This window comes from Etheostoma cragini, chromosome 1 (genome assembly GCF_013103735.1).
Source record: "Etheostoma cragini isolate CJK2018 chromosome 1, CSU_Ecrag_1.0, whole genome shotgun sequence".
Classification (NCBI taxonomy): Eukaryota; Metazoa; Chordata; class Actinopteri; order Perciformes; family Percidae; genus Etheostoma; species Etheostoma cragini.
In genome coordinates, this window is record NC_048407.1 from 34,147,627 (window position 1) to 34,148,129 (window position 503).

Consider the following 503-nt stretch of genomic DNA (forward strand, 5'->3'; position numbering starts at 1 on the left):
GAGAGAGAGAGAGAGAGAGACTCGGTGTGCATTTTATATTTTTGTGAATCTAGTGTATTTTGATGCATTTTCCCACAACTTATTGTAATTTTTTCAAAGTTAATTTCTATCAAAGGATCAAATTTTGTCAAAACCCTCCTCCTATCAGACCATAGAGCATGTTAACCTCCTCCTATCATCTATTGCCGTCTACGTAGTTGCTAACATTCTGTTGCTTCCCTCCTTCCGCGACCGCATACTAACCTTTCTTCTTTTTCATCCAAAGAGAGGTAAGGAATCGGTCTCGTCTGCACGTTAGCGCCACCTTCTGCTTCGGAGGATGAATCACAGATTATCTCAGAATATAGAATTGATCCCTGCAGCTGCTCAGAAATATTAAACAACTATGTGTAATAATGTGGGCTAATGTAAGACTGTTACATTATACTGGGGACAATAATAATACAACAATAAATACAATTAATACATGTTGTCTTCCACAATGACAAATGCATTTCTGACCA

At 37.8% G+C, this 503-nt stretch overlaps 1 protein-coding gene across 1 annotated transcript in view; it reads right to left on the bottom strand.

Moving 5' to 3' along the window:
• The window catches only part of LOC117956245 (nuclear factor 7, ovary-like), a 3,770-nt gene extending 3,511 nt beyond the window's left edge, over nucleotides 1-259 (bottom strand). Inside the window, exon 1 of the mRNA XM_034891250.1 lies at nucleotides 244-259. Coding sequence (XP_034747141.1) covers nucleotides 244-259 — 16 coding nt within the window. The remainder of the gene's footprint in view (nucleotides 1-243) is intronic.
• Between the last annotated feature and the right edge of the window lie 244 nt (nucleotides 260-503).